Source organism: Geospiza fortis, unplaced genomic scaffold, assembly GCF_000277835.1.
Source record: "Geospiza fortis unplaced genomic scaffold, GeoFor_1.0 scaffold261, whole genome shotgun sequence".
Taxonomy (NCBI): Eukaryota; Metazoa; Chordata; class Aves; order Passeriformes; family Thraupidae; genus Geospiza; species Geospiza fortis.
In genome coordinates, this window is record NW_005054578.1 from 139,479 (window position 1) to 152,535 (window position 13,057).

Below are 13,057 nucleotides of genomic sequence, written 5' to 3' on the forward strand. Positions count from 1 at the left end.
TTTCACAAAAGAAAAAAAGAAAGCCAATTGCCTTTATTTGAGAAACAGGTTATGAAATGAGATATGAGAAAGATCTAAAAAAAATTTTAAAGACAAAAAGTGCATCAAAACAAAGACTGAAACTCTGAGATTTCAGCATGTATTTACAGGGTACAAACTTTGAAGTGCAGAGAGTTCACAGTTGTATCGACTACAGGCACAGGGAGTACAAAGCTAGAGCTGAAGGCTTAGAGAACTGAAACAGTGGTACCTGTACGGTCAGATAAAAAGAATACCCAGCCTGATCTACCACCTAAGGCAGATTTTTCAGATCCTGCCACCTGAGTTCTTGTTTGAATTAGACCATCTCTTGCTAATGCAGCTGTCCTGCAGTCTGTAGATTCAGTAACTCTACCAAGGCCTAAGCCCGAGTTATTTCTTTGATGTCAAGAGACTTAATTGCATTATGAATTTACCAAGCTTCTAATTAGTGAATCTTGTACATTTTCTCTTAGAACTTGACATGACCTATGAGCCAGTTTCTGTTCCCCTTTCTAACTAATTTAGCCTAATCAAGTTATCCTATGAGATAATCTAAAGCTACACAGCAACCCTATGAAATGTTGAATGGAGTTCAGAGATCCTTAAGAACACAGAAGCCAAAATAACATTACTTTAAGTACAAAGCTCATTTGCAAAGCAGACAAGTAATCCTTTCTCTATTCTCTAACAGCATCAGAGAAGCAGAATTCAGTTCCACACCAGTTTGGTGTTTTTCACCCTACTGCAAATTCACAGCTGATGGAATACCAGAGAAGTGAAACACTGACTTGTCTCAACCTCAGCAGTCACAAGCAGATGGTGTAAAACATACTTAGAGCACTGCCCCATGCAGCACACTGCTGCCCCACTGCTATCTGCTTCATAAAGAGTAATGAAGATGGCAGAAGAATCTCAAATAGTCAAATTAATTTGGCTGAGACTTTAAAAGAAAAATTAATCAGTGCTTGGCAAGCACTTTCTACCAATACACAATGGGTCTTTGTCAGATTGAAGTTTCCTCTTTTTTCTTTCCCTGAAAGTTTATATTACATTGCACATATCAGAAATAATACCTTATTCAGTGGCAGTTTTGGGAGCTATCCAGACGATGGAACAGTGCTGAGACCTTTGCTGCAGAGTCACAGAAGAGATGTGCAGGTCATCCCCACATGGCCTGGGACAAAGACCGAGCTCTGTTATTTTCTCCCTCACTTATTGACACCTTTCAGCCAAAAGCAGCTCATAGATGATGCTGCACCAGCCATGGTCCATAATCACCTCTAAACAGACCTCCCCCTGCAAAACCTAGCAACTCAGACCACAGTGCTGGACAAGTTCTGGGCAGATAATTACCAATCACCCCAAACTAACACAAATCTCACAGTGGCAGCTTCTACATTACCACTTAGAGTGAGTGTGCTAATTAAAACTGCCTTTGCCAAAAGAATAAGGTTTTTTCAACTCTTTTTCCTTTAGTCCTAGCAAGGTCATGTAAAGAAAGCAGGATTTACACTGCATGAGGAACCTGTCATGGCCTACCACTGGCACTTCCTTAACAAAAAGGTGCTGCACAAGTTCATTCAATCCATACGAATGGGCCCCTCTGATCATATCTTAGACATACCAACATGCTACACATTCCACAAAACTTCATCACTGAATGACCTTGGTGGTCACAGGGAATCACTGAAAATTCAATCTATGTGGGTCGCTATTTCCCCATTTATTACTTGGGAAATTACATAGAGATTTAAGGTAAGAATCATTTCTACTGGGGGAGACTGCTTATGAATGCAATTTACCTAGAACTATATCCATACTGTGTTGTATTTTGTGGGGTTTGAGACTGGCAGGCAGTTAGGACTGAGGCAGGTGTTGGACAATGTCTAGAAGAAACATGCCTGGACAGCCATGACTCCCATCTACAAGATCCAAAAGCAACGGCAGCTTCTTTCACAGGCTAAAGGAGAGAGTTACATGCCAGTAATTCTGCACAAAGCACCCACGATGCCAATGAAATAAAAGGGAAATGCTCAATAACTCCAAAAGAGGCTGCAAGCACTTTTGTCTGGGGGGACAAAAACTTAACCACGCCTGCCAGTGTACAGAATGGCCTCGGGCCACAACCAGAGCTGGAAACTGCTGTTGCCACCTTGTGGGCCCCTTGTGGCTGCTGAGGGATGCGTGATGCTGCTGGTGTCTGGAAGTACAGAGACTCCAGTCAGATCAAGACAGCACTGAGGAGTCCTGCAGCAGAAACCCTCCAGCAAGGGACTGATATAAATAAATAAAATAAAAATCCTGAAAGCGGGAGCACAGACCTGGCTGCAAAACCATCTCCTAAAGAGCAGAGTGTAACATCTTTTCCTGATAAATACTATCACTGGCCCATCTGTGGAAGAAAGCAAAAATGTTTGAGCAGCATTTTAGGACTGAAAAGCTTCCCTTCAACACAAACAGAAAGTGTAACAGTACTTTCCCTGCATTTCTTATAAGGATGTACAGCAATTTACCCAAGGACTCAACTTTCCTTTCTCACTAAACTGGCCATCAGCAATGCTTGACACTAAGTTCTTCCCTCAAAAATGGGAGAATTTTTCCATGCCAAATGTAACCAAAGACCTCACAGAAACTATTGCTTCCATTTTCAGCACCTAAGTAATAAAAAGCATGGAAAGCCAGGAGAGACCACTGTTGCTACAGGAATTTTGCTGTTTGAATGTTCCTTCCAACTGCACTTTCTTTACATTTCATCCAAGCTGCATCTCCAACCAGATCAGAAAGCAAAACAATTGCCTATGAAACATCATGAAGCTTAGCAAAAAACCAATGGCTTGAGATCAAAATACCTAAAACCCAACTTTAACACAAAATTCCAAATACTCAAAAGTTTTTTAATCCTGCTGTTTAATACACTAGATATAACAACTTATTTAAAAAAAAAAAAGCATAAACACATTAAAAGTAACATCTGTAACAACTGCCAGACCAGTCAGGGCTGGATCAAAATTCTCAGTTTGCCTTATGGATTAGATGAATACAAGGCTGCAGTGACTTCAAAAAATTCAGTGCATATCTCTTTTCATGAACACAGGAGAAAAACACACACACGCGCACACACACACACACACACTGGGCTGCCACCTTTAACCCCTTTATAAAAAGAAAAGCAGAATAAATGCACCTGGAGAGTGGGCACTAGACTGGCTCTTTTTAGGGCTTCCACAAGACTTGAGTGGTGTTTTATGGCATTTATCCATTCTACCCAAAACAACTGTTGCACATGTGGGGAAACCATCACACACTATGGCAGTAAGACTGAGCAAGCAGCAATATTTGCATGAAGTAGAGATTTACTGCTATGATAACACTGGACCCCAAAGCCAGGACACACACAAGACGGAAACACGTAAGGAAACGGTTCTTTGAAAACAGAGACCAGAGAGAGAGAGAACCTGGCTGCAGGTAAACATAAAACCCTAAAATAAAGGCCTGTGACTGAATGCATGGAAGCAATGCCATGTTTTCTGGTACAGGTGAAAATTCTCCAAGAGTTTCTCAAAGGAAATCTCCTCCCCCATCAGAACTCTAGTTCCATAATTGAGAGCAATGCACTTGTAAGTTTATTTGGAAAACAGAAAGCTCAGCATTGCTCAAAATTGAGGCAATACTTTCAGGCCAGCAAAATTCATCTTATATGTGCCTGTCCATTCAACTAACTATTTTTGCAACTTTGAAACAAGAAAACTATTAGCAACTGAAAAACTCTCAACTCAGCATCTGTATGGATAACCTGAAGCTCTTTATGGAGTGGCGGAAGGAGAGTGAAGGTTTCTACCAAAACTGAAATGATGACCCATTTGCAGGGATGCTGTTTTTAAAAAGAATTTCTTTTCAAGGAGAATTGAAGTTATTGGAATATTCATATTATCCACCACCAACCCTGACTCTCTCAATCCGAGCAAGAAGTAAGGGAGATAGGGACAGTTTGTGAAGCTCAGCAGTTAGTGGGTGAGACACTGGGTACAGTCCTGAGGGACCATTTCTTTTGGTAGTGCACGAAGTTTTTCACATGTTGGTGCTCATTCTGGATTGGCTGTTAGCTGGAGTGAGCTCCCCTTGGCTACCTTCCCTCGGAGGAGACTGCAACAAGACCAAAATACATCCTAGTTAGTGATGTGTAAATATTCTGCAGCCTGCTTTCTGAGAGACAAAATAAAGCACAGGTGAAGCACAGCAGGATGGCAGCACGGAGACAGCATACCCCCAGGTTCATTAATGATGGTTTTGTATTAACAACTTCTACAGTTCACAAGAAGTTTCCATAAAAAAGCCAAACCAGAATTTTTAAGCCACTCTTACCTACTATGTACAAGGTGCTGTTGACCCCAGGAATTGAATCCTATTTGACATTTAGTAATCACGGGGATTAACATATTATAGAAATTAATACATTTTGTGCAGATGGCCTATCCTCCCTAAAGACATCCTTTTCAAACTGCAATCCAGAAGGAATACTCCTAACAATTAATGCTTTTTTTACTTCCTCTGCTGAAAAAATTACTTCAGACAATCTTTATTGAGAAGGTAGGAGATACGTCTACCAAGGACTGGACCAAAGGAGTTATCCAGAATTAACCCAACCATATAAACGTCAAAGGAGATTCTGAGCTGTACAAACAGGTTAATCTACTGGCTAAAAACACTTGTTCCTTATATATTAAGTATTTACTACTGTAAGAATTTGTCTAATCAGGAACATGATAGATTCACTCCCTTCCAGAATCCTCAATTCACCGACTTTCATAGTTTTACTTAACCCTGCCTTTAAGTCTCAGTTGAGCAGGGCCATACCTTGACATGGATCTGGTTGCGCAGGACTGCGGCTCGCAGGATCATCGCTTTGGCACGGCGCTGAAACTCTTTGCCCATCTGTAAAGACTTCTCAAAAGTTGTGCTGCGCTGATCTACATCTCGAGCATACAGAATCTGTAAGCAATACAGAGAACTGAACATGGGAGCTGTGCCAGGGTTCCACAGCAGGAAAACAGCTAAGGCATTATGGAGCCTGAGGTCACACACAGCTCACCCCTACTGAACACACCAGGCCCAAGAGATGAATGCACCTTCCAAGCTTCTCAGGAACGGAGAGTTTCTAAACTTAGTAAGCCTGTTCAGTCTCTAATCCATGGGTGAAATGCACTCACCTTACTGTGCGAGTCTATTCTGGCATTGATCAGTCCCTCCAAGATCAGCTGAGTGAGCTCATCTTCCAGAGCAGCCACTGTGGTGTTAAAAGCAGTGGCCATCTTGCGCATGTCTGCCGACACATAGGGGCTGAAGTACTAAGAAGAAGAAGAAAATATTCAGTTGCACACTCCACTCTTTAACAAACTAGGAGAAAAGCAATTGCAAAGAAATGGTCTATCTCCCTGTTTATCCACCTCTGGGATGACAGGAACAATTACCTGGATAAGGGCACGGTTTCGAATCTGGGTATAAAGTGTCCTGACATGAGGTGCAAGGTACATATCTAGCAGCAAGTTGTCCTGTGCAAAACAATAAACCACATCAGAAGCTGAGAAGCAGTCTGGAAAAATATATATTCCTGTGTTCTGAAACATTTATGTGTATATACTTAAACCTTAAGAATTCTATACTACAGGAAGACAATACAATAAAACAAGAATGAATAAAAAAATAGGAGTATGTTTTAGATATTTATAATTTCTCTCTACAAATAAACTATTCCTAATTTCCATGCACCACACCAAGAGCCACAGAAGACAGAGAAGAGCTGAACATTTAGTATCTACTTCTGACAATCACTGCTTCTCACAAAAGGCTAGGCAAAGGGAACTTTTAGGGTCTGCTCTGCACTGCTCTCCTGCAACTCACCTTCATCTCATCCAGCATCTTCAGGCATGAAGCATACTTAGATTCATAAAACTTGAAGATGATGTCACGAACCTGTGGCTCCAGCTCCAAAAACAATTTGAAGGAGCTACAGATAAAGATGGCAGTGATCAGACATTGGAACCTGCCACTTAAATACCCCATAACCTCATCACTCCAAGTTGCAAGGTTAAAAATTCTCACTATCATTCCAAGAAGATTCCAAGAATTTACCCTCTAACAGACCAGACAGCCCATTTTCACCAGGGCTGGGAGCCTGGAACACAGAGAGATAGAGCACAGCATCAGAGCTGTGATGAAGGAAGACAAAAAACTTTTGACAAACCAAGTAGTAGAAGTGTTTGTCCACACAAAACAAAATCATGAACGTGAATAGGTCAAAGTCAAACAAATGCCATACTGTAGTCCATGCTGGCCAGCTCTGTGTCCCCTTTCAAAGCACAGCCCCCATTATGTATAGCATGCCATAGACAAGACAAGCATGCCAATTTCTCTGAGAAACAAGCTATTGTGAATGTGGTAAATCTTAGGGATGTACACTTTTACTCAGCACACTCCCAATTCACCATCACAGACTTCTAAACCTTGGGATCTCACCCTATGTATCAGCCCATAAAAGAGGGTAACAACCCCTTTTCCACAGCAATTTAAGATTACTGCTTCTGTACATCTAGGTCCTGTACATCTATCTGACAGGAATTCAGTGGCATTGCAATTAAATCTATGACACTCAATATCCACTTTCTTCCAAAGACCATAATTCTCTTAACCTTCTGTATGTCATAGTAAGATTACACTCCAAAGTGTACTAATAATTACTAAATTGTTTTAACGATTAACATACACCACAACAAGTGGCAACACGAAGGCAAATTATCCTAACAGCTGCCTTTGACAGAGGACTGTGTACCTTGATTTAATATCTAATATGAAGTACTGATGGAGACAGACAACTGGGCTGTGCAGATGCTGGATTTAACCTGGGCGGGAAACTTACACTAAGAAAATTTCAGCTGTGATTAACCACTGTATTTTAGTGAAACAGCACTTAATGCTAAAGGCAAATTAAGGCTCAGTGATTCTTTCTCTCCTGTATGAGAAATACTCCTGCCAGAATCCACTCTTAACCAATGTCCCATGTTCCAAAAGATGTCCAGCACATACAAACATCACTCAAGGCATCACTCACCTACTGGAGATAACATTTCGTTGCAGTTCCTGACGGTCAAATGTAGCAAGGGCACAGAGCCCACCATACACAGCCACATTGCTGGGAGATAACAGCTACAGAGAGAGGGAGAGACAGAGAGCAAGCTGCCACTGACTACCGAAATGGTGTAAGGGTGGCATTGAGTCTTCTACCCCAGGCCTTTCTTTCAAGCAGTGACAAGATTAGTCCTTATCTAATGCAGTAGAAGCACTCAGATTGCTCTCACCCACTGCGTGGGGTGACAGGGTCAGAGCAGTAACACTGCTAAGAGAGCAGACATCAATTTCAGGAGCTTTTGGTTGATTGAATTATAAATTATAAATCTTACAGGTAACTCTTATGTGATCTAGAATAGAACATTTAGAGAAGCCAAGAACAGAGGCTTAAAAAAACCAAAAAAAACCCAACCAACCAGCACAGTTCACAGCACCACCAAACTACGTAGGAATACTGCAAGAATAACTACAATACCTGAATTTTACAACCTAATACTTAGAAGAACTGCATCCCCTCCAAGACCTGCACACAGCTCCCTCTTGGTCCTCACCTCAGGGAAATCACAGTGATCAAATGATGCCAACAAGAAGCATTTTGCTGCCTGTTTGTACTTCCGGGCAGCCAGTTCGGCCAAGCCTAGGAACCAGAAAAAGTTAGTCCATTTTTTATGACAGTATACAAATCAGGGAAAATTGAAAAATCTAGGGAGTAGGAAAGGCCCCCACACGGTTGCTAGTGCCTTCGCTAGTGAAGTAAAACAAGATCCTCAGACTGTATCAAGCATCCTTTGAACTACATTGACTCACACAGGTATCCTCTCTGAAGAAACTCAGGGAAAAGAAAGAGATGGCAAAAACCAGCAGTTCTATCTCACCAGCTTCATTAAATTTTGCATGTCTGGTATGGAAATACAAAGTCTGTCAAATATGAGAGAAAAAATAAACCCAAGAGCCCTACGGACAGCTAACAGGTAGAAAGACAGGCAAACCATACAGGAAGCTGAAGGACTCACTCACCTGCTGCACATTTCAGTTTGGTGAGAATTGCTTGTGTCTGGCTATCTCTTTCTCCTCTTTGCTAAAGCATAAAACAAAGCAATAGTGAGCAAGCAGTATGAAAGCTATTTTGCTTGCAACTATCCCCAGGATATTTCACCCTGATAATTAACTTGCCAATCTCAATGGCAAGATAACTTAATCTTATTTGTCTCGGGAAATATGGCAAAACTGAGGACAGGAAGTATCCATTTTTAGCGTAAGTCAGATTTTGTACACGTGTATCATGAGAGAAGTCATAAAGGGGGAAAGGAAGAAATCATTTTACAAATTTGAAAACAGAAAACAAAGGGAAAATTTATGCAAGTTAAAGAGCAGGAGCTTACTTCTGCAATTTCTGGTGTAGACTCAGCCTTGCTAACATAGCTCAGAACATGAGACCAATTCTGGAGGTAGACACTGACCTGTAGAGAGCCAGAAACAGTGTGGGGCAGGCACAGATAAACAGCATTCCTCAGCTAAGCCGCATCACTGCGGACACAAGGGCCAAGGATGGGGGGCAACGTCACAGCAGGTATCACAAAGACACCAGGTACCTCTGCCTGCAAATCCTCCTACCTTGATAACATTGAGACACATGTTGATGACATGTTTAGCACTGGTGCAGTAATCACGGGCTCGCGAGTAACACTTGAGAGCATTACTGAGGTCTCCACAGTCCAGGTAATGATCACCTAAATCATCGTGGCCTCTCCTGGAGGACGGGAATTAAAACATCAGTGAACTGTATGCTCAGAAAGGGACAAAGGCAGTTTGTCCTAAACAAGTAACTCAACACACTGACCTAAGGGCAAATCCCATGTTAAGTACACAGAGAAACAAAATGCTCTTCCTTGCTCCAGCAGAGACTTTTGCATCTCACCTGATACTCTCCTTGATGGAGTTCCCTTTGTAATTTTTCAGATCTGTATCGAGTTTCTCCAGTTTAAGAAGAGCTTTTTTGCGTGTAGCTTCAACCCAAGCTGTGTCAAGAGGAGGGGGTTCAATTCCACTATCAGGGACAGCATCAGGTGTATTTTGCAGTTCTCTGAAAGAAAAGTATTTGAATGAGGCTATTAGGCTGAATATGTTTCAAAACAGAAGTCTGCTAAGTGCCTGGCAATGCTACCCTAACAAAAAGTACTGCATACACAAAATAGACCAAAGAGAAAATAAGGGTAGTGGGGAAAAAGAAGCATATTGCTAAAATGTCCAGTGCAAACAGTAACAAAAGCATCACAGATGTTTACAAATACTTCGCAAAATTATCTTAATGATCTTAGGATGATTATACTGTCACACACTTGGTAAAGACTCCCCATGCAAAACAGACAAGAAATCATGCAATAAGCATAGCAACAAAAATAATGCAAAGATGGGAAGCGTGGATGTATAAGTGAGATATTAAAGATTATCCTTAACATCAAGCCTCTTTCTAGAGTGCAAGAGAGAAAGGAAACAATAAACCAAAAGAAGGCAAAGAGTTAGATTAGGTATTAACTTATGAAAACAAAAGCATCTAGAACATGTCTCCATAATCTACCTCAGGAAAAACAAATTTATTCATTAATATTTGAGGCAGTTGCAAGGACTAAACTCACCTCAATATCTACCTGCAGCTTTTAAAAGCACAAAGATTTCAGAATGAGATAATGCCTTCTGTGCTCTATCTTTTAAAAAAGCATGAACACACACTTCGCTGCTATTACTCTAAGGGCAAAGACAATTTGCATAAGGTATGTGCTGGTATTACACGCAAAGTCCTCCACTGCAGCACATCACTCTTAACTCTGTCAGGAAAGCTCCCCACGTTCCCATGGCCTCTTAGTACCTCGTGGCCTCAGACAGCTTTCTGTGGATTTCTTCATACACATCAACATTAAAAGTTCTCTGGACAAATGACAGAGCCATCTTGAGAGCTTCCACCCGCAGCTGTGGGCAGTGGTCAGCAATGAACTGCAGCCGCTCGATTCGCATCAGCCCACTGTAGCTGGACGCATACTGCTCCAAATCCTGCCAACAAAACCTGGCCTCAGAAGGTGAAAATGGACACACTACATCAGCCTACTACACTGTGACCTGCACAGCTTTTCCTGCAGACCTGACCTCCTCAAGGAGGGCAAAAAAAAAATCAGTAAGATTGGTCCATGTCTGCTTTCTTCAAACATAAGTAATTTCCTCAGAAGTATGCTCTACATTACAATTTACCTTTTTAACATTTCAGTTGTAATGCTTTTGTGTATTTAAGACTAACCAGCTTTAAGATTTTTCAAAAGGGTCTTTTTCAAAATTCTTAAAGGAAGAGACCATGGGCAAGAAATGTACCCACAGTCCTCAGCAGCACGTACCAGCGTGGGGTTCTCCACCACATAGTTGATATCAGGTGAATTTTGCTGATCTTCTTGTGGATCTACGTCAATCTGCATGGGTTCCACTGCACCCTAAAAGAGCAAAACGAGGTCAAAAGCAGCTTATTACATTTGAGCAGGAAATAACTATGTTATTCAATTTACTAAGGACTTGCTTAAATATGTGTTAAATTTTAAAAATGAAAAAGCACTCCTCAGTCTTTTGATATGCTTAGGATTTTCCTCTAGCAGCACCACCAGTCAGCATGATGCTTGGTCTAATGCAAGCAGCAGCATGGCTTAGCATTCACACAGAGCAGTTTCTTTGGCTTGGTAAATTATCAAGCAAAAAAATGAAGGGGTCAATTAATCTGATTCTACAAAGTATCTGAGGTATACATATGCATTCCATTTCCCTTCTCTGAGCAAGAGCAGGTGTTAACACTCAGATCAAGAAGTTCCAAAAGGCAAAATGTACCAAAAAACTCACCACAACCTTAACCTTTGAAAATTGCTTTAATGCTTAGAAATAATATTTCAGGGTGGGGGGCGGGGGGAAGAGGCAAATATTGTTAAACTTCTTAGAAGTATTAAAAACTATAAAGAACAGAACGCCAAATGACAATTTCAGAGTTTCCAACATAGCAAAGAACAATTTGACTGCACTGCAGGGATCTGCCATTAGTCAAACTATCTTAACATAGTTTTCAAGTTCAATTGCTTGGATAGAGCCTCTTTTGGAGAAACAACAGAATTTTATTCTCCCAGTATATCCTGCACTGCTTTGAGCCATAAGGACTCACAGCAATGCAGTGACTTTGGCACAGCTGCATTGCTACAGCCCCTGCATGTACTCCAGGTCAGACCAGCTTGCTATCCCATTCCACAAACTAACTGCTCTGCTGGCAGAAAACTCGTTGTCTCCTCCTGTCCAAGTGTGCTGAACAGCCCTCCTAGGAATTACTGTGAGGAAATAAAGTGAGGAAAACTTAGCAGACTGTCTGTTTATAAAATGCTGACTTTGTGCACATAGTATACAAGCTTGATTTGGATCTCACAAAAGACAGACATGCCAACCACCTTGCCCCCATACATATCTGATTATTTCCATATTTTTACTGATTTTACTGTCAAGAAATCAAAGATTGAGGGGTTTTTGGACTGGGTTGATTGTTTGGTTGGTTGGGTTGTTTTGTGAGAAGGAACAGGGCAGATCCAGATTTCCTATCTCTAAAAATTATACTCACCCACAGTCTGGAGGTCTTATTCTTTCACAAACTGATACATATCAAATACACATCTCACCACTGAAATCTCCCAAAATCTGAAGTAAAAGCAAGTGAAGCACAAAAACTATCTGTTTCCTAGTTTACTAACCTTTCCATGCAGGAAAGGGAGGGAGGGAGGGAGGGCACAGAGGAAATTTTGATTGTCTAGATCACCCCTCAGGCAAACTGCACATAAAAACAGGCAATTCACCATATGCTGAGACCACTACTTTTCCCACTTCTATCTATCGTCTATCTTTTCTTATATCACAAACACTAAGTGCCAAGGTTAGTTTGTTTAGGCTGCCCTTGCCTACCATAGTAAAAACTCAATTACAGACTCCTTAGAAAACAGCAAAAAAGGTAACTGTAATTCCAGCTGGTGGAACAGAACACTTTATGTCTTGCTACACTGAGAGTCTGCACTCTGCATTTCTCACTTAACTCCCAGACAAGGAAAAACACAAGTGCGCTGAAAGCCCCAGTAGGACAAGCAAACTCAAACATTTTCAAGCTCTTTATTTTGAAAGGAAGATGCAATGTCGACTTAAAAACTACTCACAGAGCAAATAGTAAACAGCCACTCCCCAAGATTTCCTGAGCCCCAAGGGCCGCTCCGCTGAGGGTACCTCACCAGGCCTCATATAAGCAGATATGCTGGTGCCTGAGCTGAAGTCTCCTGCTGTACTCGGCAGAACAGGTGTGATCTGCTGCTGGACGGGGTGCAGTACAGATCTGTCACTAACGAAGGAGCCGAGTTGGATGCTGAACTGTCCCTCGTCCTCTCCTCTCTGCCCAAAGCCCCGCGCCCTGACACAGATGTGCTACTGCTAAAACTTGCAAAGGACAGCCTCCGCAGGTACCTCGTGTCACTGACCCACTCGGCGCTCCTGGGGCTCTCTCTGCACTACAGACTCTCAGTTCCTCCTCACTGGGTCACCTCACCGTACCCTCCGCCACCACTCCAGCCCTGCCCACGGCGGGGACCAAACACAGGGCCACCGCAGCGGCGGGGACGCCACGGGTGCCGGAGGATGCTCGGCGGAGCATTGCTCCTCGCGAACGGCGGCGGAAGCGACACAGACCCGACGGAAGGCTGAGCGAGGGCCCAAGGCCAGCCAAAAGCCGCTCCCTGTCCGTGGAGAGCAAGGAGAAGGCCGCACGGCGCCCCTGGAGGCCGCGGTCGAGCAGGGGTCTCAGACCCCGCGCGGGAGGGACGCGGAACGCGGCGGAACGCGGCGGAGCGCGGCGAGGCCCGAGGGG

At 42.5% G+C, this 13,057-nt stretch overlaps 1 protein-coding gene across 1 annotated transcript; it reads right to left on the bottom strand.

Annotated features, from left to right (window-relative positions):
- On the bottom strand, positions 1–10,634 carry GPS1 (G protein pathway suppressor 1). The gene is made up of 13 exons (XM_031064272.1): positions 10,527–10,634; positions 10,010–10,191; positions 9,062–9,226; positions 8,758–8,893; positions 8,526–8,603; positions 8,161–8,221; positions 7,695–7,780; positions 7,127–7,221; positions 5,920–6,025; positions 5,490–5,570; positions 5,229–5,366; positions 4,876–5,010; positions 1–4,164 (listed from the first exon to the last, which is right to left on the bottom strand). Exons 1-13 carry the CDS (start codon positions 10,602–10,604, stop codon positions 4,090–4,092), a joined length of 1,416 nt encoding a protein of 471 aa, XP_030920132.1. The 5' UTR covers positions 10,605–10,634; the 3' UTR covers positions 1–4,089.
- Between the last annotated feature and the right edge of the window lie 2,423 nt (positions 10,635–13,057).